Source organism: Gallinula chloropus (genome assembly GCF_964237585.1).
Source record: "Gallinula chloropus genome assembly, chromosome: 3".
In the NCBI taxonomy this organism is placed as follows: domain Eukaryota; kingdom Metazoa; phylum Chordata; class Aves; order Gruiformes; family Rallidae; genus Gallinula; species Gallinula chloropus.
Window position 1 is genome coordinate 39,401,635 of NC_140087.1, and position 27,953 is coordinate 39,429,587.

At 36.1% G+C, this 27,953-nt stretch overlaps 1 protein-coding gene across 1 annotated transcript in view; it reads right to left on the reverse strand.

Moving 5' to 3' along the window:
* WDR27 (WD repeat domain 27) overlaps positions 1-27,953 on the reverse strand; it is a gene marked incomplete at both ends in the record, with an annotated part of 107,547 nt that overhangs the window by 20,886 nt on the left and 58,708 nt on the right. The window contains one exon of the mRNA XM_084261058.1: positions 25,212-25,310. Coding sequence (XP_084117184.1) covers positions 25,212-25,310 — 99 coding nt within the window. The remainder of the gene's footprint in view (positions 1-25,211; positions 25,311-27,953) is intronic.

Below are 27,953 nucleotides of genomic sequence, written 5' to 3' on the forward strand. Positions count from 1 at the left end.
CTGTTCCTAGACATAACTGAGAATAAATGTCACCCTTATCACTTCCATCTATCAAGCTGCCTTCAATACAGCTACCAATTACTTTTGTCTAGATCTCTTGGCTTCCTTGATTCTTCTCTGTCCTGATTATCTTTCTGCTTCATAAATTGGTCTTTCAGAAGAGCATTTTCATTTCTCAGTCAATTGCCTACAACATGTCACAGAAGCATGCCCTTTTCTTTTTTTCCTCCCTCTCTTTACATCTTCACATGTCAAGGTATTATTTCGCTAAGCATATCTCTCAGTTAAAACTCTGTTCCAGACCTAACTCCACACATATCTAATGAGTCACCATTATTTCAAATCCAACAATATTAGAACAAGGATTCTCATTTCTCTTTCACTGCAATTTTTGGTCAAACCTTCTTCATCATTGTACACAGCAAGTTGTTACTGGGGCAGATAAATTGGAGGTCATCTGCAAGTTTGATTTCCTTCTACATCAGCCCATCTAGGTTATGTGCTAGTCCTACAATTTCTTTCTGCTTACGATTTTAAGGATATAGTCTTCCACATACCTTTAAATAGCCTAGGTCTCCTTACAACGATGTCCTTTTTGCTCAGCTTGCCAATTGCTTTCCTCCTTCCTTTCCTTCACTATTGTCGCCCCTTGATTCAGAATAAGAATCAGAATTCTACCACTCTGACCATGCCACCACCTTCCCTTCTTTTTGTCACTCCATCAGATCTAAGTTGTTACACTACCAGATTTGCAAAGTTTGTCTCCATATCAAGATTTAAGTACCTTGATACACAGAAGCATAACTCATCTGTCAGGCATCTTTACCATAAATAATTCATTAGACTGCCACTCCATTTAAAAGAATAAAACAGTTATTGTTGGATGCTGCAAAGAGTTTATAAGTGCCACACATATATTTTTATATTAATAGACAGAAAATAATATAGAATCATAGAATCATGGGGGTTGGAAGGGACCTTGAGAGATCATCGGGTCCAACCCCCCTGCCAAAGCAGCTCCCTAGGACATATCACACAGATAGACATCCAGACGGGTCTTGAATATCTCCAGAGAAGGAGACTCCACCACCTCCCTGGGCAGCCTGTCCCAGGGCTCTGTCACCCTCACTGGGAAAAAGTTCTTCCGCATGTTGGTGCAGAACTTCCTGTGCTCCAACTTGCAGCCATTGCCCCTTCTCCTGTCTCCACAGACCACTGAAAAGGGGCTGGCCATTTCCCCCTGCATCCCATACTTAAGATATTTATAAACATTAATAAGGTCCCCCCCTTAGTCTTCTTTTCTGTAGGGTGAACAGTCCCAGCTTATTCAGCCTCTCCTCATAGGGTAGATGCTCCAGGCCCTTAATCATCTTTGTAGCCCTTCTTTGGACTCTCGACATATATTTTATTCAAAATTAATAGCAAAAATAGGAAAAGCAAAAATATTATGTTTTAATACCAAACAAAATTACTCCTGAAAAGATTATAAACATAATAGTCTTTAGGGTTTGCTGTTATGGTAATACAGGGAGAAAACATGTATGTAAGGTATGCTATAGTCTTCCAGAGTGTTAATTCTTGCAAGTCATTAATAAAAAATTACAATTTTGGATAAAGTTCTTAGATAAAGATTTAAGAGACAGACGGGTCTGGAGAAAATTTCATGTTTACTCTGAGCAGCATAATTAGGACTCACAGCCAAATATTACTGTGACTTAAAAGTAGAAAGACAGCTATTACTCTTTAAATTCTTTAAATTGAAGAGATTTACTAGTTTCAAAACATTTGATCTATAGCTGTATTATTATTCCTTATATAACCTTTCAGTTAAAAAAAATACTGTATTACATCAGCTATAATAATATGCCTTCCACATCTCCAGAAAACAGCCTAAAATGAGCATTCAACGCAAATTGCTAATGTCAAACACAGATTAAGTTTCTTTGGAACTTGGAATATTTAGCTTTGGGCATGCTGAATGTAGGTCTGATGTGAAATTCCAATACTCACAGTTGCCCACACATTGACCATAGAATACTTCTATGGCACAAAGACCAACAAGGCAGGGTAAGCAATCTCTAAATTTTCTTTAAATACGTCCCGCGGCAAGAATCTTTCTGCTTCAAGAAGACACACAATGGATGCTCATGAAATAATTTCTTTAAGAATAAGTATGTTCTTACCTTCTTGCAAAGTCTCTGGCTCATCTGGTAGATGTTTAGAAAATTCCCTACACTGGCCCCAAAGTAATACATCCTTCCTAAATGTCTGGAATTCAGTCAAAATGGATAATTCTGTGCACCTTTTTCTTCTGTCTCCTTTTGTTTTCTTTCCCTTGCCACTCTTTCCTTACCTAGACCTATCTCAACAACCTACTTCCTTTCCACTTCCCTTCAGCTCTACTCAGGACTCATGGACTTTTCAAAGGGGCACAGTTTCCTTGCCGATCAAATGCTGTGTAGAAGCCTAAGTGGAGAGTATATTTCTGGCAAGCTTGTTGCCCTGGCAAAGCTTTTGACAAGCATGCAGCTCAACATTTAACAATTTCTTGAGAAACGGTAAGTAATCAGTTTTGCATGATTATAATTTTTACATAGGAAATCATTAAAAACAAACCAGCAAAAATGGAAGTAGTTGGTTGTGTTGCAAATACATCTGTGATTGATCTTGTTCTGCAATTTTGATGTAAAGCGAAGTACAGATGCTTGACTACATCAGCCTACAACTCATTATTCATCCTCAGCATCCATGGTGTATTAATATTTGAAAGAAGTACAAGTCACTCTGCAGACACTTTGCTTTCTGAAAAATCTGTTAGCATGATATCTTTTAAAAGTCCACTAGTGATCTGGGAAGAGATTTCATTAATAGTGTTTGAGACACTGAGGATGTTTCAACTTGGTATCATAGAGAAGATTAATACAAAGCTGATTTTCAATAAGGACAGTTCTGGTCAGGAGCTGTATTAGTAACTGAGCCAGTATATATATACTTTCTTCACAAACTGTATTTGGTACCATTTGCAATGGCTTACAAAAATAAGCCCAAAATGGCACATCATCAATGCCAAATTTCCAAAGCAGAGTAGTGTTCAAACCAAGGTTATGCATTATCCAGCAAATCCAACAACCAAGGATTATTTGAAATTATCATGGAGCAGCTCTGATAAAGATACACTCAAATAGAAAAGTGCTGCCAACTGTTCTGCAAGATTTAATTATCCTTGACCTGTCCACCTCAGCAGGGTATCAGACCCTATATGAGATCTAACTGTGTAAAAATATTTTTTCAGCTGCACTGACAGGAAAAGATTACTGCCTAAACTAACTTCCCATTTAGAAATGTTCTAATACCTATAAATGCACAAATAGATCATTAATTTGCTGCCATTTTCTGCAATCCCATGAAAGATTTCTCTGCCATTACTCATCAGGAAAAAAAAAGGCTTTCATTTGCCCAAAGAAATAATTAACTTTTTAAAAAAATACCTGTATTTCTTAAGTAGCATGAAAAATGTCTTCATTGACAGGTGAGAATATTTATAGCATCACCATTATAAGCAGGTTGCAATCGCAGTCACAAATAGTTTAAGGTACACAACTACACATGATAAACAACTCTCCTAATATGCTTAAGTCTATGAGGCTGATTTCACCATCAATCAGGCCAAGGCTTTACGGCTCTGGTATGGAAATGTACCATAAACAAACTGTATATTAGTAACATCCCTCCCACCAAGAGGATAATTAACAAGATTGCATTCCCACCTCCCCTTCACTGTCTTCAGTCAGCAACAAATATTTTTGCTAAACAGGAATACTCAAATGCCATGTAAGAACACTGGACATGCCTCGACATCTGTAATTTGGTAATATTAGTCAGACCTAAAAGTTTCTTCAGAATAAGATGGTAAATTTTAGATTTTCTGATGATCTCTGTGAGAGAGTGTGTGCATTCAGGAAGTTTTACATATTCATGTACCAAACAACAATGATGTGAATTAAAAAATCAGAAGGGGATAGTTTTTCATAAACACTAATATACAGAGAAGTGGCCATACCATCCAAGACATAAACTATGAAATCAATTTGTTGTGAGGCAACGTTTCAGATTCACATTAGGAATCAAAAGAAATCAAGAGCCTGATTCTGAATTCATCAGCAAGCAAACTTGCAGTAAATGAAAACAAATTGTCAAATTTACACTCGCAAAATCCATGTTAGGGTGGCTGCTTACTTTGATCTTGGAACAAACTTTCATTTTTGTAGCCTAATTTTCTATGGATTTCTAAACAGCAAATGACAAGGGAAAACAATCCTATTTACAGCTAAATGGACACGTGTTGCAGATTTCAGTAACTGCAAAGACTGGCTTATATGTTTGCATAACCAACAATTAAATTGCCAACAGCTTATTCCTAACTAACCATAAGGTCACTCTGTGTGCCAAGCTAAACTAATAACAATTCTGTGTAGTTTATTTCTTTATGATCTTTTCCCCACACACACAAAATTAAGCTGCATAAATAATTAATGGATCGGATATAGTTGGGTTGGAAGGGACCTTTTTACAGGTCACCTAGTCCAATTCCCCTCCAATAAGCAGGGACATCTTCAACTAGATCAGGTTACTCAGAGCCCCATCCAGTCTTATCTTAAATGTTTCCAGGGAGGGGACATTATACCGCCATTCTGGGCAGCCTGTTCCAGTGTTTCACCAGTCCCTCTCCAGCTTTCCTATATGCATGTTGAGGTGCTGGAAGGCTGCTACAAGGTCTCTTTACAATCTTTTCTTCTCTAGACCAGACAAGCCCCACTCTCATCCCACCTTCCATCAGAGAACTGCTTAGCCCTCTGATCTTTGTCACCCTCCTCTAGACTTGCTCCAACAGCTGCATACCTTTCTTAAGATGAGGGCTCCAGACCTGCACACAGTACTTCAGATGGGGGTCTCAGGAGAGCAAACTAGAAGGGAGAGTTTTTGATGCAGCCCAGTATACAACTGACTTTCTGGATTGCAAGCATGCGTTGCTGGCTCATGTTGAGCTTTCCATCAAGCAACACACTCAAGACCTTCTCTGCAGGGCTTCTTTCAATCCCTTCATGTTCCAAGCTGTGTTGAACCTTGCACTTGGCTTTGTTGAAACTCATGAGGTTTACATGGTCCCACTTCTTGAGCTTGTCTGGGCTCTTCTGGATGGCATCTTGTCTCTCAAGTCAGGTTTGTTGTATGTATCAAACATGATGTAGTAGAAAATAAAAACTTGTCTTAAATCAATGAAAGATACTTCACAAAAATACTAGATCCTTGCTAGGATGATATTTCATGTTGCTGAAATATTCCCATTATTCAAGACAAACAAGCACAAAAAATGTGCAAATAATATCTTTTTTGCTTACTATTTACTTTAAAAATATAGAAACGTTTTTTTCTTGAGAGCTAATATGTGTTAATAATTTGTCCAAAGAGTAAAAAAAAAGTCAGAAATTAATAAACAACTGACATTCGACATTGAAAACATTCACAAAACTCTAGTATGATTCAACCCTAGTAGCTGTTTATAGCAATATGCTTTATCTGTTTTTTCTTCATTTTAACATTATATTTTTTGCTATTGAAGGATTGGCATTTTATAAAAAGATGACCTTAAGACTACTTCATAAACAACCAGACTACTGGAAATGAAAAAAATTGCTACTTTGCTGATTTGTCATGGTTAAATTTCTCTGACATAAATACACTGACATAAACCACCAAGAATGGGTAAATACACTGATATATAGAGAAGAGACAGAAGGATTTGAAACCATTAGCAATATCACCACGAGATTTTAAACAAAAGGAACTGTTCTATTGGAGGTAGGGTCATTCTTAAGAAACCATGAATAAAAAAAAAAGCCCTCTTCTCTAATTGAAAGGTAACCAAAGTGATTCAGTTTCATACTAAGCAAATATAATTCAAATCAACGTTTTCCTACAGCCATTTGGCACACAAATTCCCTTCAACTTTAAGGACTGGAAAAATTCTGTGGTTTGGCAAGAGCAGCACAAGGGTGCAACTATATACAGTATTACGAAGCAAAACCATATTCTTTTGGAAGAATGCAACTATACTTTTTAAAGAGTTTATCTATCATTAAAGTCATTACAAGATGTCTAATCAGATACTTTGATTTTTCACTACATTACAACAACCTGGTAACTATACCTGCCTCCTAGTTATAAACTTAAGAGTTGAAAACTCTAAATTTTCTTGACTCAAAAGAAGTTTTCTTTACCAAAAAATTAAAAAAAAGTAAACCAAAGTATGCCTTGAAATGAGACTGTGACCTATAAGACCATTTCATATGAAGTTATTATGCATGAAACCCCTTTTTTTTCTATAACGTGTCTCTCCTTCCCAGTAGAGTACGTGTCACAAGGTTATCCATGGTTAGCAGAATTAAATGAAGAGTGCATCTTTAAACAGAGGGCACTACTCCCATTCTAGCATCTTCCAGAAAACTCTTGGACCACCCATGTTACATGCTATTTGAGAGCTATTTGTTAATGATGGACTCTCCCAGACTGCCAAGGTATTATGACCACCCATTGTGGGTTTGCTTGAGGAATGTGACTCAGTCCACTCAAAAAAACAAGTGCCTCCATGAGTTGAGGTAAAGGACTAAAACCTCAAACACTGAATAAAAGATCTAACAAATGAATGAATGAGATCTAAATAGCTGACTGAAAAGTAGATTCCAATCCTATTCTCAAAAAGCATCTGTAAACTCTCCGAAGTCTAAATCACTTGAGTGTTTTTATATCCTTCTATTTAGTCCCCCCAAGCCAACATCTGTAGCATATACCTTACACTCTTATGAAACCCTGGAAGAGTACAAAAACCTCAGATACTTTACTCTAGGTTGCATGTTCTTGCAATCTTCTTAGATTTCCAGACTCCAGTATTACTAATAATAAAGTGCCACTGTTGTCTTGTGAACATCTGACGTGAATATTGCTGTATGACCTACTCTCTATCCACAGTCCAAAATTCCATTTCCTACAGAATATTGTCCCTAACATCTACTATATAAATCTCAGTCACTTTGATGTTCCCTTACTTTTAAATGTAGCTGTATTTATTTTTACTTTTAAATCGTTCCAATTTTTAGAGCCTAGAAACTTGTAACTTAGAAGCATAAGGGAAACGAAAATTAAACAAGAGGATGCACAGTGGATATGGTTTGAATATTTTCCATTAATGACCTGTAACTTATGTTTAGCTCTTAGGAAGACTTCATTCTAGGTCTTGACTGTAACTCTGATAGACCCTCTCTCATTTTTTCTCCTTTTGAGGCCTTTTTGGCCTTTTGAGGCCATATTTTGTGCCCATTAGGCACAAAAGGAGCAAACATACAATGAATTAAATAATGTCAGAAAAGGGAATACATGGCTAAGTTGAAAGGCACTTTGCCATCTAATATATAATATTCTACTAAATTAAAGTAAGTGATTTTCAATACTGCTCTTTATACTCTACTCATTGGCTCCTCTTCTTTGGAACCACTGCACATTAAATGTCTGAAAATAACTCAGTGGAACAGGAAATGTTTACAGAAGTGGGAGCTTAAAAACTATGACTGTTTTTCACTTTGGCCATAAGCACTATGACTGCCTGACCAGCTGTAGTGATGTCAGTCAAACGGATTCCAGACCTGGTATCATATAGATTCTTTTCCAAAAAAAATTTAATGAAATAAAAATCTTTTGCTTCCTTACAGTTTACTATGTAGGGCAACAGGTTAAAGAAAAGTCTCTCTCTTTCCCAGTGCGTCTTAATTATGTAATTAAACAAATATATTAACATTTAACTTGCTCTTTGAGAACCAAAGAGCATTGTCTTTTTCTCTAGACTCCATCATGATCTGGAATCTTCTGAAGAGGCCAAAAGTGCTAGCCCTAGCCCAGGGAATTCTATTAGCTCTCCTTGCAAGCAAACAAGAGGTAATACGGCTCATTTCGCTGTATAAAACTCCTTCACTTTGATCAACTTGTATTGGTTACATAATAAGCGTATTTTCATGAAAGGTGATTTGCCTTTTAAAATAACCTATCTGAAAGAAGTATTTCTGCCATTCCAACAAACCCCACAGTCCCTGGATACGGAGTCTCATCGTTCCATCCAAACATCTTAGGTAACAACTAGTTCCATTAATTCAGTATCGCTTCTCTTTTTTAAAGGTTTTGTTTTCCTCTAGATGGTACTCATCCTCTGTGGATGAGATATTTATAATGTGTATTTATGCCTGGATGCTATAGCTTCCTACTCAAAATACCTTTTGTTTCTGAATTATTCCGCACCATATCTATTTACCCCCAGAAAGAAAGTTGATTTTATTGTTGGGTAATCCACCTTTTCCTCAGGAAAATATATTGCAGATCATAGCAAATTGAAAAGCCAAACCATGGTCTTAAGTGACATGCTGCACATTTAAAGATTTTCAAGAGAAAAGGATATTCTGTTTAAAAATAAAGCATTTAACTCACACTTAAAGGAACTGGAATCATATTTATTCCATACAGACCTTTGTATCACTTCAGAGGAATCTTGAAATAACGCACTTAACTTTCACAAAGGACCTTATTATTTACAAGATGTTTTAAAAATCTGTGTTTCCCTATCTAAAGTAAAAGCAACAGGAGCTGTTCAAGTCATGGGATAGCAATGCTTGCATAACACTCTGTAAGTCAGTGGGAAAACCAGCTAAACCTGCCAGACTAGCAGCTTCCCAATGGAGAGTGTATCATATTCTGCAGTGCAAACAAAACATTTTGAAGTTGAGTCATTCGTAGACAGAACTTGTTCCAACCATCAAGTATAGAGTAAATCTGAAATCTGGAAAGAGAATGCTCTCCGAAGTGAGAAACACTTCACTTCGTAAGTATTATAACTGCATACATACATTATTGATTGGAGAGCCTCAAAAGTTTCATTTCAGAGCAGATGCCAACTTCTCAGATGCTAGCTGGATTCTATTAGAAACTTTCAGATCAAGTATAGATTACACGGAGAACACCAGTCACCCATGTTCACATTTCACAATAAAAATACAGTATACTGCAAGGCAGAAAAGGAACTTTGGAAATCCTTATGAATTTCTTGATGAATCACAGCTTCAATGTCCCTCATTAGGCATTTTTTTAACCTTAGGATGACTTCTAATAGGTATTTAACTAAAACTACCCAAACAAAACATGACTTTCCCCAAACAGTACTTTTCTGTAATTTTTGTTCCTTAACGATAATTAAATTACAAATGCCAGGCATTTGGTGATATCTTTGTTACCATTAATGCATTTCTCTTGACTTTTGAACTGCTTCTTAAGCAAAACCAAAATAGGTATTTCTTAATTTTGTATCAGACTTCACATTAAAAAAGCCCTGCAAATAGAATGGAAGGAATGTAACTTCTAGTTTGAATCACAGGAGAAAATGTTATGTGCTCCAGATACAAAAAAATGCTGCCAGATGTAGTGTGATATTTGGTTTACAGTACAATTTCTTGGAAGTTCTCAAGAGTCATCTGCTGGTTCTGTATCCACTACTCTTAAGAAATTCTAACACAAATATGTACACTTGAAAGAATGACCTTTATATCATAGTCTCCATAAATTTATATGAACTGTAATCTTACTTCATGCCTTTTTTTAGAATGATAGCTCTATGATTTCTGTTTTCCTTTTTTTATTATTATATTATTTATTATATTTGGCATCATACATTATAAAAGAAATGTCTTTACTATAGGAAAGTTAGCTAAAATCTGATAATTGGAATCAGATGTTGCTTTTCACTACTACAGGCTTCTTACCCCCAGTGTTCTGTCCAAATTCAAACTGAGCAATTACATTTTGATTATTCTGTTCTACAAAGGCTCCTACACTACACTCATCACATCTCACACCTAGAATTTTAATTATAAAAACATGTCATTCTGCAATGGCACATATTACATTTTGCTGTAAACTACTTTAAACCAGCAAAGACCAGCCAGTGACTTTTCAGAGCTACTGCTGAGACAGAGCTAGTAAAGACTAATGGACTCAAGCTGCCTACATATGATCATTATCTGTACCAGAATCCCATACCTCTAATAAAAGTGTCCATAATATGTATAATTTTTCATTGCTTTCAGTATACCAGACTTCACAGAACTAGGGGGAAAAAAAAAGTGATGTGCAAAGGCTGGCTTTCAAAACTTTTGAAGTGCACTAGATATACATTAACAGTTCTCACTGTAGAACCCATCGCTCATCCTCAGTAACATGCTATCAGCAGATGAATTATTTTACTCTTAACGTTTTTACTACTGAAGGACATTTTCATAGTTACAGTAGACCTGCTAATTTTCACCTTCCCCCTTAAGTCTCTGAGTGCTAAAATATTTCCAAGCAAATTATGATATTCTGAGAAGTCCCTCTTAAGTTTTTTTCCAAATGCTTAAAAGGAGAGAAAAAACAAAACACAAACCAGCAAAGAACTCAAGGTGACTGAAAACAGAACTGCATCATGGAAGACTCAAAGAGTTTCCTTAAATTCATAGAAGATGCTGCAAATGCCATACTTTACAGACTTGTGCTGCACCTCAGGAAACTTCATATCACGTAATGACAATACAAGGTTTATTGCTAACAAATACAATTAAATTTATGGTCATGACTTCTGGGAACCTACTGTGAGACCATGGTTGACTGTACGCAAGGAAAAAAGTATTTCTGCTGAATGTGCACCTTTATAATTGGCGATTTAAACCTATGATTACTTTATCTCTTTTGGATACACTAATAAAACACCTTTTGCCTAAATTTTTTCTCAGCTTTATAGTGAGAAACAAGACTCATATTTCCTTAGTCAGCTTTTAAGATGCCCAACAATGTAATTATGCTTCTCTCGTTTCAAAAATTCATATTTTATTAGATGGATAAATTTGATATTAAAGAGTATAACATTTTAAGCATATAATGAAGGTTTAATTTCTTTAGGAGTAAAAAAGCCAACTTTTTTTTCTGACACAGACAATTTGATGTAGAATTTCATAGCTTTCAGTTTAACAGAAAAGCACTTATTTCTTTAGTTCTAAATGCATTATTGATGAACTAGTTATATTGGATATGGTGCACGTAGATGATAAATATCTACACACATGGAGGCAAACATAGATAAAAACCAATTCAAGATATTCCTTCTGGATTTAGCTATCCTTGTTGTTTCTCAAAGTCTCTGCATCATAGCAATTGCACTTCCTCTGAATAAATTAAGTCATTTTCAAAAAGGAAGTTTGACTTTCAAACTTACTGAGAATAAGCAAGAGCCTACATTTTCTCCCAAATATTCTAGATAAAAAAATCATAGCCCTGTCTTCCTCAATCAATTTTTATGCAAAAACAATTCCTCTACTTCAGTAAGATACAAGATACAGGCTTCATGAGAGCAGGGTTTATGGAGTCATGCCAACAAAAAAAAAATTGGCTCTTTCAGCTGGTAAAATATTGTTTATCTTAAATAAAATTGTATTAAGTAATTCATCATAATGAAGAAATAGATTTTGACATATTATTGGGATTCAGAATAAACTAGTAAAATATAAGTTTGACATGTCTGCATTAGCTGTAAAAATAATGGAATAATCTGAAGTTTATGAGGCTATTTACAAAATCCAAGCAATAGAAACGTGCACAAGAAAATATAGAAATATCTCTCTCCCTTTACTTATTAGGTTTGTTGGATGGACACCTAGAAGACACCTAGCCTAGTAGTCATCTTGGGTTCCAGTGAACAGTTAATGAAATTAAAGAATTATTTTTTTTTCCCAGAATATGACTGAAGCATCTATGTGAAGGACACTAAATTCTTTTTTCAGTACCTATTAAAGGCCTCATGAACTCAGGATCCTCTGTGCTCAGGTCTAGGATTAGGTAACCAAAAATAATGTTTCCCCAATATATTTTGTCATGGTTTTACCCAACTGAGAGCCGAGATCCACACAGCTGCCTGCTCTTTAAAGGAAAAGAGCAGGGGGAGAAGTGTGGAGGGTGAGGGAAGGGAATGGAAAAGAAAGGGGCAAATAACAATCCCAAAACCAAGAAACCAAAAGCCCGTGGTTTGGGATAAAGATAGTTTACTAAAATAGCAGAAAGATAAAATATAACAATGCTAACAGGACTTTAGAGCAAAAAAATCTATGAAACTGTTGATACACAATGCAGTTTCTCACCGAACCCACAACTCAGGCCATGCCACCCAGAGCCGTGCCAGAACCCAACCGTACCCCAAAAACCGTGTGTCCTGGAGCCGTCCCTGCTCCTCCCATTAGCCCCCCTTTATACTGAGCATGAGGTAATTGGCATGGAATACTCTCTTTGGCCAGTTTGGGTCACCTGTCCTGGCTTTGTCCCCTCCTTTCTCATTAATAGAGAAATATGAAGAGCTGAGAAAGTCCCTGACTGCTTGACTCAACTAAAAACATCAGGGCGTTCTCAGCACAGCTCCCATTTTAACTCTCAAACACAGCATCCCATCCACTGCTACAAAAGTTAACTCCATCTTGACTGAAACCAGGACAATTTATATGTAAATATCTAGTAAATATAAGGTTTAGTAGATTCTTAAAATATATTGTATAGATTATCTGGTTGTGGTAATGACAGCCTACTTGAAATACGATTTAGTTATTTTTCTCCATACATTTTGTATGAAACCCACATGGAGATTTTTTGGTGTCAGTGTGCTAAAACACAGACTAAAATCATACCAAGGGGAGTTTTTGAGATATTTAAAACTTACACTCATAAAAAGATGAGGACTCCAAGATTTCTGCTTCCAAAAATAAGAACAGAGCATCAATTCAAAATTGCACTGTATACAGAGATACTTGCACCTGCATTCTATTCACAGATAGCTTTCAAGTCATACTTCAAGACCAGATATTTGATGTATATAGATATCAAGATGTTGGACTTCAGTTGGCTTTTTGCCTCATTTTGTAATACTTGTAATATTGTTAGTAAAGCAGAAGTTTGTAGTTGTTATAGCAAGTAGGAGAGCTAGTCTGTAAAACAAGATGGTCCAAATAGTAATGTATAAAGTTCTTTATTCCCTAAATTTTCCAGTACTGCTCTGAGAACATTTCTCCTGTGAGATAAATAGTAGGATGACATCTGAATCAACCTGAGCACTCCATAAATAACCAAAACAACAAACCACCTGAAGTGCAGAATTAATATTACTGCACCACAAAGGTGACACTGCTCTTAAGACGATTTAAGATGTTGTCCATATTACCCACTGTTATGTAAATAAGTAAGACCAACTTTGGCATTAAATATCCCTCCCCGCTTCTTAAAAGCATCCTATACTTTGCCCCTGCTCCAATAGATATGGGAGAATATTCATTGTGGAAAACCATAGAGAATTAACATATTTGGAGAAGAGGAGCAGAGCCTAATACTTAGGGAGGCCAGGTACAAAAGAAGAAATGGGGAAAGCAGAGAAAGAGGAACTCCGGCAGTTTTGTATAAAGAACTCAAACTTTACAGTAACTGGAATAATTAGTCAGCTAAATGAGTTGGCTAAACATACAATACAGAAACTTTTCAGTGACACCATAACCACATATTTCGTGGGGTTTTTTTCTTTATGACATAATAAAAGCAAAACATTTATTTAATGCACAACTATAAAATAAAAACTAAGCTATTAAATTTAAATATAGAGGTGGCTCTGCCTGTGGGCTAGGGAAAATATATGAAGTCCTTCATCCAGCCTTTTACTTTTATGAAGCTTCTACATCTCTTATTTCTAAGGATCAGAATGATCACAAAGATTTTCATTGAATATGGATTATACAAATGGGTCAGCCCACCATCCTGCCTCTGACCATGGTCCAAAGTGGGTGTTCAGAAAATCAGTATGTAGGAAAGAATGAACTTGTAAGAACATTAAGCTATAATATAAAAATAGACTAAGTATATAATCTCTAACATTACACTTGTAGAACTCGAAATCCAGGTACATTTTGCAGAAAAAAGGATCTCTGTGCCTTTTAATTTACCTTTAACAGAATTCTCAGCTATGAATCTGTCCAGTCTCCCCTTAAAGCAATATGGACTTCTAGCATTTGCAACATCCCATTAGAAGGTATTCCAAAGCTTAATTACAAGTTATGGAAAATAATCTTCTTCTGTATGTTTTTTTACCCTACAACAGGTTATCTTCATGTGACACCCATTAATTCTGTACTGGAAGATGAACTATCATTCCCTATTCATCCTCTGCAGGCTACAAAATTTACTCAGGATTCTTTAAGACATCTGATATACCATGTAAAAGTTGTTTCTTTCCTAGGCTAAAGAATCTTTAGCTGCTTCCTCTGTTGAAGCCTTTCCATTTCTTTGCTCAACTCTGTGTGACTTTTCTGAATTTTCTCAAATTCTATTAAAAGCTTTTTAAGATCAATAAATCTACACACAATCACAATTATACAATGGCAATATGAGGTCTCTGTTCTGCTTTCCATTCAATTCTTCATGATTTCTAACATGGATGCTGCAAGGGACAGGATCAAAAGCCTTACTAAAATAAAAAAAAAAAAACCCAAAACCTACATCCACCACCTTCCCTTTATCCACTTGGCAGATATCCTTATCAGAGAAGGATATCCTATTGAATTAAAGAGGACTTTCCCCTTGTGAACTTCTGATGAATGAGTCTGATAATTGCATTGCTATTTAAGTGCCTTTCAACAGTACCTAGTACAAGTTTACCCATAATCCATCCAGATGACAATGCCAACATTTTAATGCATGAATTACCCTATTTCCTAAACATCTCAAATCCCATTCTTCAGAAACACAGAGACTAGAAACAATGGTGATTCCAGCTGGTGAATGTTTCTACAGCATAAGAAAAAAGGTCACGGGATCCCCTTATCAGTACTCTTCCCTACCTACACCAGCACAGACAGCAGACGTGAAAGGAAGAAGGCAGAGCAGAAGTCCCACCCCTGCTGCCAAATCAGCTCACAGGGAAAACTTGTCAGAGAGCACAGAATCAAGCACTTCTGAGCCTGCTGTACTCTATGCAGTGGACTGGAAGAAAACAAAAAATGCACAAAAGCAGCTTTAAAGAATTCCTACTTCTCAACTTCCTCACATGATGCTGTACACAGTTCAGATGCAGCCAGGAGCTAGGCCAAATGGTTGGTGTGGCTATATCATACTCCATCAGACAGCTGGAATCATTTTATGTCGCTATTTTAATTTAAGACAGAAGTTGTGTCTCTTTTCCTTTTCATATTTAATGTTAGTTAAGATTTAGCTTTCTCTTTTCCCTTAGAATGCAGTTTATTCTACACATAATCTGCCTTCTATTTAATCTAATTTTAGTTTTAATGGCTAAAGTCTGCTTTCTTACACATCCTTGATAGATTTATATAATAATTGCCAATCAATTTGTCCATAGGTTTCTTAAAACCCACGTAAGAAGGGAGAATCCTCATGGAAAGCAAAGGCTTGAATTTTAATTGAAGTGGGGGAAGAAGCTTTGTTTTACATGAAAGCCCAGGAATTTTAGAACTGAAACCTCCTCAGAATGGTTTCTAGTATGAGCAATCTGCATTCTATGAATGTTATTTGTTGAGCAAGAGAAAGCATGATAGCAGTACTTTTCAAGATGGCAAGAAAAAGAAATGAGATAACATAAGGACAGCTTCCTAAAGGACTATGCAAGGTAATTAAATTCTAATTCCTACTTATATAAAAAAAAATTAGCTGAAGCAGCTCTTAATGATTAGTTCTTTAGTTCTTCCTGTTTGCCAAAGATTCCTCACTGTATTCAAAGTACAAAGAGACTGTATTCAAAGTACCCTTCACAAAATAATTTTCAAAAAGTCCCTTCATGAAGCATGAGAAGAGATGTTCACCTGCTTAACCCTTTCAATATTGCAATTATTAACTCCCGGAAGACAGTTGTGCAGTGTGTGAAGGGAGAAAGATTTATTTTACCTGGAAGCTTCTATTCATGTAATTTAAAAAGATGTTTTCTCTGAAGAATCATAGAATGGTATCGGTTGGAAGGGACCCCAAGGATCACAGAGTTCCAACCCCCCTGCCACAGGCAGGGCCACCAATCTTCAGTCCTGGATCTAGACAAGGTTGCCCAGGGCCCCATCCAACCTGGCCTTGAAGTGTTGAGCAAACGGTTCTGAAAATCAAGAAGGTCAAGAGCAACCTCTGGTTCTCAGCAACTCTGAAAACCCAGCCATGGACATCTCACTTTTATTTTTTCAGAAAAAAGAGACTTAACTAAAAATGTATAAACTATAGTTCTTAACATTACAGCGATCTTCTCTTACTTGTCTCTGCAGGGCTTTCATTCCCTCACTCTAGCCACTTTTTTCGTCTCTCCAATATCATCATATCATTACCCCTATGACTACAGTTAGTGCCTTTACTTCTTACTCCCAGCCAATACTAACTATTTCCAATCCACAAGTGACCTCCAACCTCCCTGTCTAGAATCTTGGAAAAAAGAATTCACATCGAACAGCTGAGTAACAAATTGCTTAGCATCATCCCTTTCAACCTAGTAGTGCCATTCAATAAAATATCTACACTTGTAAGAAGTACAGTAAAGATTTTATGACAAATGTGCTATGAATCGAGAAGCTTGCCACTGCAAGCATAGTTATCTAAAATCATGTGGTGTACAGCTGCTGTTTGCTGGCAACACGCTTGGAGTGGCTGGAGTATCCCATGATTAAACTGAATTACATTGTCCTTCCTAGCTTTCAGAAGGTTTTTTCTTCCTTTTTTAAAATCTGCCATTCTTACAAGAATTTCTTTAGTACGATTTTTTTTTCCACTAAACAATTTCAACTCCTATATGAATTGGCACATAGCATTAATGCTGTTTGCTATAAACTGTAAAAGAAATGGCCTTCCTGCTGTAAGCAGAGGTATACATGTGCAATGAGGAACCCTGATTCTGAATTCTCAGGGACTAGAATAAACTCAGTAGTACTATCTGCTGTCTCACACTAACAGGTTCTCCACAGGCTCAACCACCTTCATAGCTAGAGAATGTTACAACCCAAAGCTTTACATTCTCTTCCATCAAAGATCTTAAAAAGGAAAGGGTAAGTTTTGTAAACATAACCAGTATCTTAAAGGAAGCAGGCAAGCTAGACACCGTCAGAAACCAAGTCCCATTTGAGAACCAAAGGTGCATAAAGCTGAAGCCCCTTTTTCCCCCAAGCCCCTCAGATCAGGACTAACTTTAGGATAAAAGACAAGCTGTACTTTTGTGCTTTGACTGAATTTCTAAATCTGTTTCAACCATTGAAAGTTGAATGGTTATGCAATTCTATACATTTGAAGAATATACCCTCTGCCCGTGACTCAGTCAAAACGAACTGAGTTGGCTTAAATACTCCCAATATGTTTGCAAGCCTGTTTAGCTTTGGGTCAGCTTAATGGATTGGAGGGATTAGTAACCTGTGAGGCAAGATGGGGGAAATACCTTATTGTGGCTTTCCAATCCCTGAAAGGTGCCTATAAGAAAGCTGGGGAAGAACTGTTCATGAGGGCACGTAGCACTAGGACAAGGGGTAATGGTTTTAAACTCAAAAGGGGGAGATTTAGGTTGGATATTAGGAAAAAAGTCTTCAATATGAGGGAGGTAGATCACTAGAACAGGTTGTCCAAAGAGGTAGTGGAGCCCCATCCCTAGAGATATTCAAGGTCAAGCTTGATGGGGCTCTAAGCAGCCTGATCCAGTGAAGATGTCCCTGCTTACTGCAGGGGGTCTGGACTAGATGACCATTAAAGGTCACTTCTATGATCATTCTATGATTATTGACAAGTTATGGGCTCACAAACTACACAGCTGCATCAGTCAATGATTGCTAGTAATTTTTTTAAAAGCACTTACATAAAAAAACCAAAGGTCTCGCTTGCTGTCACAATGATTCATTTGCTCAACAGCACTCAGGGGCCTGTTACCTTTAGTAGAGATATTTTTACCTCAGTGTTTGGCCTAGTGAATCCAACTTCTCCTTCTCATAAGTCTTAAGAGTTTTGTAAGAATAAGAAAGTTCACGCGCAGCTGCCTTGGACTACTTTCCACAAGTGTCTTGGTACCATTTACAAGTTGATCACACTGGACAGCCTTTAGCCAATGAGCTAAAGATAGATTGTATTAACTGCCATCTCATTTTTTTTTTTCAATTAATTACATGATAATAAATCTGTACATTTGAGGATAAAAGAAGATGGATATTGAAAAAGATGGTGAATGAAAATAAAATGTTAATAAATTTTATTCAGACTGCTATATCAATAAATTGGATTGGAAAGTTAAACTTTCCTATTACTGAATAGGAGTTAAACCTATTTTTTGACATTGCACAAATGAAAGTACACAGATTTGGATAACAGTTCAAGGAGAAGACAAGGACAGAAATACATTCAACCTCTGAAAGCATGTATATGAAGTCAGCAGCAGGCTTTTTTTTTTTTCTTTTCAGTGCAGCTGTCTTCTTGGACATGGCTAAAGGAAATAACTTCTCACCAGAAACAAACTGCAGTACAGTCTTTGGCAAAGACAGTCTTCATACAAAGCCTGCATTACTGCACACCACTGCTCACAAAGAGAAGTGATGAAATTTCTTCAGCACCTTGAAGTAGTATGAAGAAAGAGAACAAGGTTATGAAATGATTGAAGGCTTGAGGACTTGAAACTAAGACACTTGAGGACATGCCCAAAACCCATTAAATATTCTCTCTCTTTCATAGTCTTCTCTTATTTGTCATGTAATATTAATCACACTCTGCATTGGAAGGTTCTCAGCCAAGCCGGTTGACTGACTCCATATATAAATACATATACATACATATATATATATCTCACCACATCTCATCAAAAGAGTGAAGTAAAATATGCTAGCTTAAACCATGGAAATTGCAAACATGTTTTAACATCTACAGTGATGTGATGTATGTGTACAAACTTTAAGACAACAGCACACCAGACGCTTCTACAGTAGATTTTTTTTGTATTCAGGAATAATTAACAATTCAGTAGTCCATTTCCAATCAAAGCATCTTTTTTCTTGTCCTTTACCACTAATTCCTAAGCAGGGCATTGTTGCATTTAGAGAATCCTGGATTATAAGCAAGTGATCTGTAATTGTTTAACCTTCATGTTAGAGACATGTTCAGTTAAGCTCCAGACAATCTGTGAATTTCCTAAAATTCCAGGAATTCTTCTGAGATGAACAGTAACCTATTTGCAAAGGACTATTTCTTCTAAATCCAATTAAAATCCAGAAGAAAATAATCAGTCTTCAGATTATCACCAGGTATCCTTTTACATAAATATGCTTATTACCCCAGCCTTAGTGTCTAGTAAACCAACCTTTACAGATTTGGATGATTTTACTATCTCAATACAAGGGGATTTCTGTCCATTGGCTGCTACCAAGTTGCTAGATTTAAATTTAACCAAGCTACCCACCCCAAAAATAAATGTCCCAATTGCTTCCTCAGACCTCTTTCTCAAGCCTTCTCATTGCTGCTCCCTCATTGCTTTCTTGTTCATTTTGAGAGCACTCACACTCCCAGAAATACTCCCTCTGAAGTTTTTCTGACACGAATACAGCTTTTTCTTAGATGTTCAAGATAGAAGCAGAAGATGGAAAGTAAGCTACTTCATTCAAGAGTATAATGGTTGGTTCATCCAAGGGCCACAAATAAAACAAAGGATTCTACTAAATTTTTCAACAAATGTCTACAGAAAACTTTTTAAAATCTGATTTTCTGAAGTTACCCTTGTCCTCCAGCAGAACTCAAAAATTGAAAATACATTTCAGAAATGCAAAATAAAAAAATAAAGGGGTTTTTGTTGTTTTTTTTTTTTTTTTTTAGAATTCGGTGACAATTTCTAGCCTTTGAATTTGAACTTATGGATTGGAAGACCAGAAAAGCTGAAAGCTGTGCTGCTTATTCCTCTCAGACATAAAAATACAGGAGAAAGAAAAACAAAAATTACCAAATTCCATTTGCATCTATTTTTGATGTATTTGTGGATTATGAGAGGGAGTAATTGGGACTGATTTTGCAGAACAGCAGGGCCAAAAGAACCATGTGAAACAACTTTCCTGGCTTCAGTGAGATCATATTAGAGATCAAGCTGGTCAGACATTTTAAATCCACAGGATTTAGTCTGTGACAAGATAGTCCTGAATCCCAAGGAAGAATATCATACTGGAAAAAATGTGCCCTACATCGGAATGAGACAAGACTAATTCAACACTAAAGCCAAAACTTAGCAAATTAAAGTCTGAAAAAGAATTTTCCAGATGACTACAAAAGATACCTCCATTGTGGAAAAAACTGTGATTAAGTGAACCACCGACGGTGAACCAAAATCACACAAGAATGGAGTTTTCATGTGAATTTTTCTAAAGTGAAATCTCCAGATGTGATCACCAGGAAAAGTATATTTTGTTAGTAGCTAGTAAAAGATGATAATTCGTATTTCCAGACACATCCAAAACCATCTGTAGTCAATTCTGACTGAAGTGATGGGTTTAGTGCTGTTAGATAGTATGACTATCTGAGACACCCGCAAGGAAACGTCCACACTGGGAACACAAAACGTGTCTCTCCAAGCAGGTCAGCAAAAAAAAAACCCAACCAATATGAAATTTTCAGTTGCTCCCATGCATATCAAGCTGTGAAAGAGATTTCCAGAGACACTTACCAGTTATTTTCCATCCTAAATGTGTCAAATTACAAATACTTAAAAACATAAAATCAAATTCATAAATGAATAAAAACTATTCTATTGAATAGCAATTTTAATTAATATTTTCCATATGTACATTTTTTTCTTGAAGTTATCTCTCAATGAGTCAGTTGTGTGGTCAGATTCAACTGTCATATAAATACTTCCTTTACTGACAAAGACAATGGAGCAGTTTTGCCATATTTCATCCAATACAAATTATAATTTTATTATTTTTCCATCGGATGCCCCATATTGACTTACTGAACCTGGGTTTAAATATATTTCAGATAGGTAGCATTCCGATGACTCATCTCAAACAGCTTTCTACTCTAAAATAAGGTCAACACTTAGATCAGGTAGCTCACAGCTTGTTCTATTAAAGTGGAGTTTGGGGTTCATTTTTTTCCCTCCACCTCTCAAAACTACCTCTCAGTGTATCAGTAGGATAGTAGCAACACGTAGTGATTTAACTAATGATTCTGCCATTAAAAATTAACTTCCAGCACAGTATATTGGCTCAGAGCTTGGATCTTTGCTCTGTTTCACTGCTTTTTCTTTTTTTTTTAAAAATCAACTACCAATAGTAGTTAATACAGACAGTAATATGGTTAGATGGCTCTGTCCTCAACTGTGCAAAAGCCAACAAAAAACAGTAGATGACAACAGTGTCCTTATTTCATTTTTATCCTGTTTCAAAAACATTTCAAATAGTGATGATTTATTGTTCCAAAGAATAAAACAACTCCCATCCTATTTTAACTAAGATTATAGTTAACAGTTAATAGCTCTTAAACGCTATATTGTAATATATATTCCCTAAAAGAAATTGAAATTCATTTAATATTTTTGGTAAGATAAACTCTTTGCCCAAATAAGTTTCAAACAATGGGTAAAAACCAGGAAACAACAATGAGAAGCTCAAACTGAGAAATCAACTTGAAAAGAAACCTAAGATAAATGCAGAGCTTCTTATCCTTATTCTCCAGCTTTCATATCAACCATTTTATAAATCATTCCAGAATACTTTATGATGAAAGCAGCAACACCCCCATCAATAAAATAAAAAAAAAGAAAATCATTATTATACCCATGCAGGTATTTCCCTCTTTTCTGGAAGAACATTTATGCAAGTGAAAGTTATAATAATGGTTGGAATAAACTACCTCATGGACAGGTGCTGGGCAAGCAACCACTGAACTGGAGTGCTGCCAGTACACCTCACTCTTGGCTAGATCCTTCCACTGCAGAAAGCTTAGCCATGATGTTCGAATTTCACTCATCGACCACTTCCCCTTTTTCACCCCTTACTTCTTCCCCTGCCAGTGTTTCCCTTTGAATGCAATGGGCCTTTGTGCAGAGGTTAGTCAGACCCCAATATAATTCTTAGCTCTATTCAGTCAAACTTTAGACAAAACAAGATTAGCGTCAATTTTAAATCCCTAAGTAGTGGTAGTGGGAGGTATAAAAATCTTCCAGTGTTGGAAACCCTGGCTACTTAATACAAAGTCATTCTTTCAAGGTATGGGGTTATGCTTTTATGATTCATTTGTGGTTTTCTTCTTTTCCACTCTACAAGCTTACCATTGCGCTTCTTCTCCTAGTGCCTTTCAATAGAACTTCACACTAAATCCTATATTGGAAAGTCCAGGTAATTCTTTTTCTTCTGTAACTCCCCCAGAAGTATGTATTTAGATAGCATTTCAGAGTGCTTATTATACAGAATTACTTGGTTAACAGAATTTACATTTCAGCCATAATCCTTCAAATGAGGAGTTTCTGCAAATTCCTTGCTTTTTAGTAAAGTGTTCCTGGTAACATCAGCTCCACAATTTTCCCCCAGGACTATATATAAGGACATTTCTAAACTGGTTCAAATACGCAGTTCTTGCATCTCAGGGAAGAGTTCTTCGACAAAGCCATTTCTGGTCACTGAACTTCAGATTCAGCTCTTAACCACAATACTGTATTCACTGTGCGATGTTTCGTAAGGTTCATGTGATAGAAAAACACTCAACTGGACATTCAATATATCACTATTGCAGGTTTTATGGCATAAATTGGAGAAATGCACTAAAAAAAATTCAGAAGTATGACTACACTTATCAGAACTACAAGAGATCACAAAATGCACTACTGCCAACAGCAGTCATGAAATGCAGTAACACGACCTGCAACAGTCATGCTACTCACTGTTACCACCCACAGGCAATTTACAAGAATCACTATTATAACCACAGCAGATTCATTGAACTCACTATCACAACTCACAAGCACACTAAATACTACGCGGGTTAGTCAGTCACCCGAGACTACAAACTTAAAGCATATCAAGTATTCACTTACCCATCTATCCAGGTAAGGGTTCTCAGTATGTTACCTTAGCTAGCATTCTGGCCAAGTGGGAAGAGTCTCCTCGGAGAGTTGAAGTGGCTCCACCTTCTCTGGCAGAATCTGAGGGGTTTTATTTATTTTGATATCTTTGATCTACGTCACAGTGGGCAGGACTGTGATGGAGTGGACAATACCAGCTTTCCTGTTTGTCATTGTAGTGTTCCCCCTTATATCATACCGTGTCTGTTGCATGTCTTTGTATTGTCCAGGCCCATTGAAGCCAAATGGGGACCCTCTGGTTTGCCGCTATCTTACTTTTAGGCAGCTGAATAGTGACTTGATTGGAACTCAGGGCATACTTGTTAAAGGAATGCAAAGGTCAACCCAGGTTTCAGTTAGTTGAAGTATGCAGCACTGCCCTGTTTAGTCTCGGCTTACATGACAACTCAGGTTTGAGCTACCTACACAGCTCCCCATGAGTTGTCTCTGTGGAGACAGGGCCTCAAGGCAATCCAAGGCTGAGTCGCTTTTATGACCCCCCCATGACAATCCTTTACAGTTCAATATTAAAGTCTTTGTGCCCCAAGAAACACTTTCAGGGTTACATTGGTCGGGCTTGCATTCACAGCCAATGTTTATTTTACCCCATTTATGGATTCTGTGCTCTTGATCAACAGCTGGTCTGCCTGAACTTAGTTTCTTCAAATTCTTTAGTCATAGCAATATAGCAACTGAGCCTCTAAGGCTTTTAACAGCTAAACTCTAACAACACATTTTCCACCAAAATGCATTTCAACAGCTGGACCACACATCAGGGTGCTGCAAGAATAAAGTCAGCTCTATCCTTCAGTATGTAAGATCTTTTTTTCAGAACTGTGTTCAGTGCTAAACCTGAAATTACTCTTAATCTGGGTGCAAAATTTAATAAAACATACCATTTGATTGAAGATACATTGCTGAATTCAAAGAGCAGAAATACATAATGTCCCCCACAAGATAGTAATTAAAAATTTCAGAGTTCAAAAAGTGTGTAAACAAGACTAAAACTTCTAGGAATTCTAAAAGTCACAGAAATGCTAGCATTTTTATTTACAAATGAAAGGAGATATGCAAGTTTGACTATATTTACCCACATAAATGAATTACATTTACTCCATAAATATTTTTAAGTCACAAGCACAGCCAATGTTGAGGAGGTAGTGAAGTAAAAAGGAGCACTCTTCTTATATAGTGACCACTTATCTCTTTAAAGTAAGAATTGTAGAAAGTAGAAAGCTTCAATGCAGTGTCAATACATGAAAATAAAGAGTCTATAGGATTCAGAACAGCAATACAAAGAATTCACATGATAAGCTAGCTGTAGGGAGGCTTTAGTTTCAAGATAAAATTCAGAAAAAAAAATCCTGTGTACACATTGCTGCACTATAATTAAAGCATTGCATTGAAATATAATGTAATTATATTAATGCACAGCATAAGTGATCAGTAGAAAAAGTAGGAATTGTCATTGCCTAATACATAACTTCTTTGGAGTACTGTTTACCTAAAGATACCTGAAAGGCTCAAAAAACAACAGTAGAAGTTTTTCAAAACTGGTGATAAAGCTATTTCACTATTTATTCTGAAACAGCAAATCTAAAATAACATTACTTTTTAAATCTTTCAGATCCTTCAGTAATTACAACAGGTTCAAGCCCCTTGCCACTTAATTGCCCCTATGTATTTCTCTCAAATTCTCTGAGCCAGAAGTCTAGCCAGGTAATTTGAGATGGGTTTTCCCAACTTTCAACAACTACAGGTTCACAATAGCTCCCATGCCAGATCTCTTCCCTGTATATGTTATGATACAGCATTTCTCTGTGGCATTGAGCATTTTGCATCAGTCTTTAATTGACATAATAACTATACTGTCACTGGAAGTAGATGAACGGCCTTACACCTGTATAGCATACTGGTGGGAAAATAAGAGAGTAGTAAACTTCAAGGTTATAGTGAAAATTTTATATATTTTAACTAAAAAGGGAAAAAAATAAAAACCCCAATGACTCACCTGTGGAGATGAGGGACTAAAAGTCACGTTGGTGACAGAATCTGCATGCCCTCCCAGTTTATGTGAAAAAGTGCTTGAATGCATTTCATATATGTAAGCCTAAAAAAAAAAGGATATTATATTTTAACTTCAAAGAAATATATCACATTCTGAAAGCACTAAGTTATAGTACAGGAAGAATAAAGAGTAAGCCTACAGGCAAGTTAGAAAATCAATATAGATAAATCAATATTAATAAATCAATATTAATAAAATTGACACCTTAGAACTGATTTCTATAATTTGGGGTAATATAGCAAATGCTTCAGTTAAAAAAAATAGAAGGGTGATGCAATGTTTTCCTTTTAACTAAAATGTAGGTATCTTTCAAGTAGGCGGATTAAAAAGTGACCCCTTTAAAATGTATTTTTATGAGTGTTCTTCAGAATTTAAATGCTTTAAGTAGAAACACAAAGAATCTAAACCCTTGGTTTCTAAATTTGAGAACTCTTACGATTTTTGCTACGTTAAATACAATTATTCTGTTTCTACATGCATCCTTGCCATTTTTAACTGAAGAGCATTGAATTCAATAGCAAATCAATAATATTACAAGTGGTGCAGGTATCATCAATGAGAAAAAAGTACACTGCCTACTTTTGATTCTCAAAGGAAAACGAAGTTATTTCCAAGGAGTAAATGATATTTAATAGCAAAATAATTGTATTTGTATAGGTATAGCTTCAAATAACAAAGAGTTGACAATGCAAAACTGCATTAAGAAACCAATCCAAAGCTCAGTGAAATTCTCAGACACACAGACTAAAAAAATGGTTGGTTTGTGTTATTACATTAGCATTATCTTACACAAACAAAATAGAAAATGTTTTAAAATAAATACTGTAATATAGGCCCTCCACATAAGAAACACTTATGGGAGTCACATGCTGGCATGCAGGACTGTTTTAGAGTATGCCTTATCTAATAAAAAGCCCAATTATTTGCAGGATACAGTCAGAGTGCATATAGAAGGCATATTAAAAAAAGACACATACATATATAGAAAATAAACATATTTATTTGGTACATGTCATAGTTTAACTCCAGTTGATAATGAAGCACTGGTTATCCCTCCCCAGTGAGATCAGGAATACATTTTTTAAAAAATAAAATAAAATTGGGAGTTGGGATAAAGACCGTTTAATAGAATAACAAAGGAAGAGAACAATAATAGAAATAATAACAACAATAATAACTGATGATGGTGATTATCATGGTAATAATAAAAACAACTACTTCAAATGACACAAATGCAATTGCTCACCATCTATAGAAAAAAACCAAAACCAAAACAGAACAGCTATCTGATGACCAGCCTGTTTCTGAGCAGCACCTGGCAGGGCATGGGAAGCTGTAAACTACAACTACCTAGAAACAAAGTGTTAGTGTGTTATCAACAATATTCTCACACTAAATCTAAAACAAAGCTCTATACCAGTTACTAGAAATAAAAAAATAACTATCTCAGCCAAAACCAGAACAGTACCTTATGAATAAATTGTGTACCTCAAAAGAATAAATAAATTGTAAAGCATGCAAAAAATAGTCAAAGTTGATAATCCAAATTTTACCATTTGAATAAAAAAATTAAATGTTTTGTTATCTTTACTAAGTCTTTGCAGTGAAGACTATGAACATGGAATTCAGAGCACAGCCTAACAAACTAAACCAAGCTGTGCACAGGCTAGTTAAACAATGTATTAGGCTTTGACTTGTCTTTTTGTTGATAATACCCTAAAATTATTTTAACCATTCCAACCCAAAGCAAAGGAGCTTTCCCTGTCAGACAGCAAACTGTGACAAAACATGTGTCTCCAAAACTTGACTCAGCTGACAGTCCTCCCAATTAATGAAAAGTTTCATGGCCCAATGCAGGTCCTGAAAGACACTTAATGCCTCACTCAGAAAACAGAGGCACTAAGGCTCTGAATAAAATGCTGGTTTGGACTAGAGAATCTTCGGTGGTGTTGATAGTCCTCAGTGTCAAATACTCCATTCATGTCCATATCCACTGAGAGGCAAATCAAGAGGCCAGCTGTAAATCTACTTAATTGCATCTAGTTTATAATCTCATATTTTCTAGATTCAGGCCAGAATGTGGAATTAAAGCCATCTACTGGCATAAATGAAGTACTTAGACAGAAATTTAGGTATCCATTTTTAGCTGCATTCCTCACATATATTGCCATACCAACTGGGAAAGTAACAGAGTTCCCAGTAATGTGTTAAAATCATCGTGTCCTTCCTAAAACAATAAAACAAATGCTTGTTAATTGGAAATTCTGCCTTAAAAAGTAATACCCTCCTCCCTACTTTTTAAACATCTCAGGAACCTGGTCATATTAATGAGTATTTGATTGTTAGTAATAAAAAAGCAGCAAATATTTTTGTTTGTTTTAAAATATATGGCCATACCACAGCTACTGTGACTTACCACTTGGATAAGTCCCCTTACTTGCCCCCTACCACCTAGGACATGATGAGTTCAAAAGGGAACAGATAGCCAAGGGGAACCCAAACAAAGTTATTTTCTCTGGTGGAAAATACAAGACCATATACCAGTAAATTCAGGCTCTACAGAGGACAACTGAAGTTCTTGCCACTTCCATGCAGAAACTGCAATTGCTAGTTGTGAATACCTCCAGTTAGTCATAAGATTCATCTTTATTCACACAAAAATATTAAGATATAGTGCTGGTTACT